Source organism: Hevea brasiliensis, chromosome 15 (genome assembly GCF_030052815.1).
Source record: "Hevea brasiliensis isolate MT/VB/25A 57/8 chromosome 15, ASM3005281v1, whole genome shotgun sequence".
NCBI lineage: Eukaryota > Viridiplantae > Streptophyta > Magnoliopsida > Malpighiales > Euphorbiaceae > Hevea > Hevea brasiliensis.
In genome coordinates, this window is record NC_079507.1 from 60,652,398 (window position 1) to 60,656,660 (window position 4,263).

The window sequence follows — 4,263 nt, forward strand, 5'->3', positions numbered from 1 at the left end:
AAATTTTAATGACTGATTTACGACGGATACATTTTTGTCGCTAAAACACTCGTCAGAAAATTTTGCGACCAAAATTCTATCCGTCGCTAATATTTAGCGACGGAATTAGCGACGAAATATGCCGTCACTAATATAAATGAAACCGAATTAATTTTCAGTTACTAGTGTCGTCAGAAAAATGCCGTCGCTAATCCGTCACAAATCTGTGTCTAATTTTGTCACTAAATCCATCGTTAAAGTTATATGGTCTGTCGATAATGCATAAATAATTTTTAAAATTTTAAATAATTTTAAAATTTCGTTGCTAATTCGTCACAAATCTGTCAAAAAAGTAATATTATTTATTATTAAATTTATTATTTTTTAATTATTTTGTTATTCCTATAGAATAAATTAATAAAAAATCCATAAATAAATACAATATATTAGTTATGATTTTCTTAATCAGCATAATTAAAATGCACATATTCATAAAGTTGTAAAATAATCCATACAAAGTAGCTAATATTAATAAAATGTAAGTTAAAATATAATCATATTCAGAAAAAGTACTATTAATATTCCGCACATAATAATATCTTTAAACGGAAACATAAATAGCATAGTCAATTATCTAGATTATCCTATGGATTTATGGAGTCCGAAGTGGTTGGATGAGAAGATGTTGCAAACTGAGTACCACCTGTGGTCTTTAACTCCTTTCGCACCTGATCAAGTATTTCAGTCATCATCTCTGCCCTCATTCGTGATGCTTTTTCATCTATAAGTTGTTGAATTTCCTCTTGTGTCATCGCAGGCTAAGAAGATGATCCGGGATAAGCAGATGTGCATGATTGAGAGGTAGATGATCCATATGTTTGAGATTTTGTAGAAGACCCAAAACCATACACCTTTCCTTTATTAAAGCCTCCAGATACTTCTATCCACTTATCCATATCAAATATTGGCGGGGATTCAGAATTAGAATCATATTTCTCTGCAATTGCACTTGCATAATCTTCCTAAACAAATGAAATACAGTAATAACTTATTAAATGAATAGCCAACACACATTACCTTACATTATAGTCTAATACAACTTAATGACAATGAAATTAAATTGGAAAAATATTGTGGTAAAATTAATATTTTCAAAGAAACTTACATCGACCCGTTGTGATTTGCCATCAATGAATACACCATCAGTACCCTTTTTGGTGTGAGTTGCTCGAAATACTTCAATCTTATTTGGTGGCCGACCTAACTTCTTTGTCTACAAAATAAAAATTATCATATTGTGTAATTAACAAAATACACACTAAACAATTTTACAACCAACAAAATGCATAACTATAAATAAAAAATAACTTAGCAACAAAAGAAATAGGGGGTTGATAATATATTTGGATTAACACAAATTGAGCATTCATATTTACATATGTGTGCGTTTGGTGAATTAGGAACTTTTGGTGAAGTAGGAAATTGAAGCAAATCTACTTATCAAGCCATCGTTTAAGATGAGAAATAGACAAGGCAACATACAGCCAAACATTGAAGAAAATTTGCAAAACTAGACCTTTTGCTTTAAGGTTATATTGCTTTAAGGTTATATCACACTGTCTCAACCAAAATTTACCAGCTTATTGAGGTCTTAGCAATTATCATATTCAGAGTTAGTGAGTAGCAATTATCATATTTACATGAGATCATCTTCCTTTTTATCTCCATATAAGTATCATTCATTCCACAATGCCACTGCTTGCACAGCAGTTAACAGTGTTCTATATCACATGAGCATCATATAAAACAAAATTTTACAATCGTTTTAACGAATGCCATATGGAAAGACAAGGAGTGCACGAATTCCATATTTTCAATAATAAAAAAACTGACATTCAGAAGGATACTAAAACAAGAACTCATACCAAGAAAATTTGTGATGATACTCAACAAAAACTTTAATTTTATTGCATAGCCAGTGCTTCAACAATCGAAAGCTTCTACAAGAACCCTCATATGATATAAAATGGGGAATGAGGATGAAGATCTTTACATTTCTGATTTCTCCTTACAAATAGAACCCTGAAGATTTTTTAAGCGAGGCACTAAAATCCTCTTAGAACTTTTTGGTCTCTACCAAGGAAGGTAACAGGTTATATCATGTCGTGCAAAACAACACAACCCAACAAAAATTGCCAGGAACACTGTTAGAAACTTAGAATTCTTCTATAAATCAAAACTCCCTAGAAAACTAGAACCTGAATTCTTCAATTATGAAGATAAAGAAGTATAAGGCATAAATATTTTTAGCACCATAAATTAATTTATCTTTACAAAGAAAAGAAAGAAAGTTGGGGGGAAAATACAAAATACTGTACAATTAATTTTTCATTCAATGACAAACATATTATCATGAGTGAGTTTTATGCTAGTTAATTCACAAATTCCATACTTCATACATAGTCCACAACTAATGAAATGGGCTCTTAAGTCAAAACATAAAGTGAAATAAAATAATTTATTTACATTATAAATTTTTTTATATACATAAATTTTACAACTTATTTGGTATAAATATATACAATTCATATATATTTACAATTAATGTGCTGATTATATATAAAAATTCATTTAAAATTTTATATTTTAATTTTATGAAATTAATTAATAATTTTGAATTAAATTATATATATATATATATATATATATATATATATATATATATATATATATATATATACTATAAAATTTATTTGTAAATGAAAAAAATTCAAATCCTAACTTCTTTGAGATATTAATGAAATAGCGATACATATATAATTGACTTCCATTGGAAGTAAAATTCAATGACTCACAATTTTGAAATCTATTTGTATACCACTAAATTAAAGCTAATTGATTATGTATATATATTTTTAATTTCTTAGTTTGGATGGGGGTGGTTGAATAAATAAATAAATAATAGCCTAATATAGCTTGCTTTCATGCAAAGAACAACACTGGTTTTTGTGCAGATACATATATGTATTGAGCAAAGCATTAAAACTGAAACAAAAACAATTAATGTTGGAAGAACTGATTCTGGTTGAATCACGAAGAACCATTGTTTGTCTTGGATAAGCATACAAAAGGAGATGCCAAAAAGCAAAAGATTGAGGACCTGGCTATAGTTGCTCTACTTGCCTTGCTACTCATTAATGAAATTAATGGTCACCTGCTATATGTCAGCACCTAATCTCTATATTCTCAGATCTTATGTAATATATTGTGTTAATGCCATGTCCACAATTCAAGATTTCCCAGCCCACAGAAGCGCTAACCACCTGGTTTTAAACATATCCTCCCCTTCTTCTCTCTATGTGCTGCCATTGGTGACCCTTGCTTTTGTTGCAGCACTACAGCCAATACAGCCTTTATTATCAGATGGGGAAATAGATACCATGCATTCTATCATCAAGTGATAGTGTTAGCTATAGAAAGAGATATAGGGTGTGGATAAGCTGTAGTGGATTATTATCTCCAATAGACATGGCATGTAAATAAATGAGCTATACATAAGCTAATACAACAACAACACAGTATCACCTCTCTCTCTCTCTCCCTCTCTCTCTCTCTCTCTTTCTCTACAGTAAAGAAAATAACACAATTGTGTTGGATTTAGAATTTGGTAAAGCATATCACAGAGAAGAACAGAATGTCAAATGTAAGTGAGATTGTGACAGGATTTTGTTTAAAACAAAATAAGTAACAATTATCTGCATATTGTTCAATTTTGGTTCCACAATAGCAAAGACTGCATAAACCAGTGTTGTATTAACTGAGATCACCTTCACAACATCAACTTGCTTATTGCATGCATGCATACCCAAATTAATGCCAGCCATTGCTATAACTAACAAATTTCATAAGTATTACCAATTCAAATTCATAGAAAATATATGATAATGAATTTGATTCAAAGATTTTCATTCATGTTCAGGAAGTAAACAGAACTCCACACAACCCATGAACCTTGATACTTGCATCATTCTTTCAATGATAACGTATGCATCTAATCACTTACAAATTTGCTCACAGCCATTCACAATATTCAATCATTTAACAGAGTATGAAAGATAGATCCACGGCAAATTATCAGAAACAATACCCACGCATGTAAATCTCAATAAAACTGAAATAACATCAAGAATTCCTTCAAAAATGAAAATAATCATTAAAAAAAAATAATAATAACTCCAAGGAAAATATACCCAGTTGCTCATAACTTTTAACTTCCATACATCA

General features: G+C 29.9%; 1 protein-coding gene across 1 annotated transcript; it reads right to left on the reverse strand.

Moving 5' to 3' along the window:
* Positions 1–487: 487 nt before the first annotated feature.
* On the reverse strand, positions 488–3,863 carry LOC110661868 (uncharacterized). Its single transcript, XM_058137133.1, has 3 exons — positions 3,807–3,863; positions 1,145–1,252; positions 488–1,001 (listed from the first exon to the last, which is right to left on the reverse strand). Exons 1-3 carry the CDS (start codon positions 3,861–3,863, stop codon positions 798–800), a joined length of 369 nt encoding a protein of 122 aa, XP_057993116.1. The 3' UTR covers positions 488–797.
* Between the last annotated feature and the right edge of the window lie 400 nt (positions 3,864–4,263).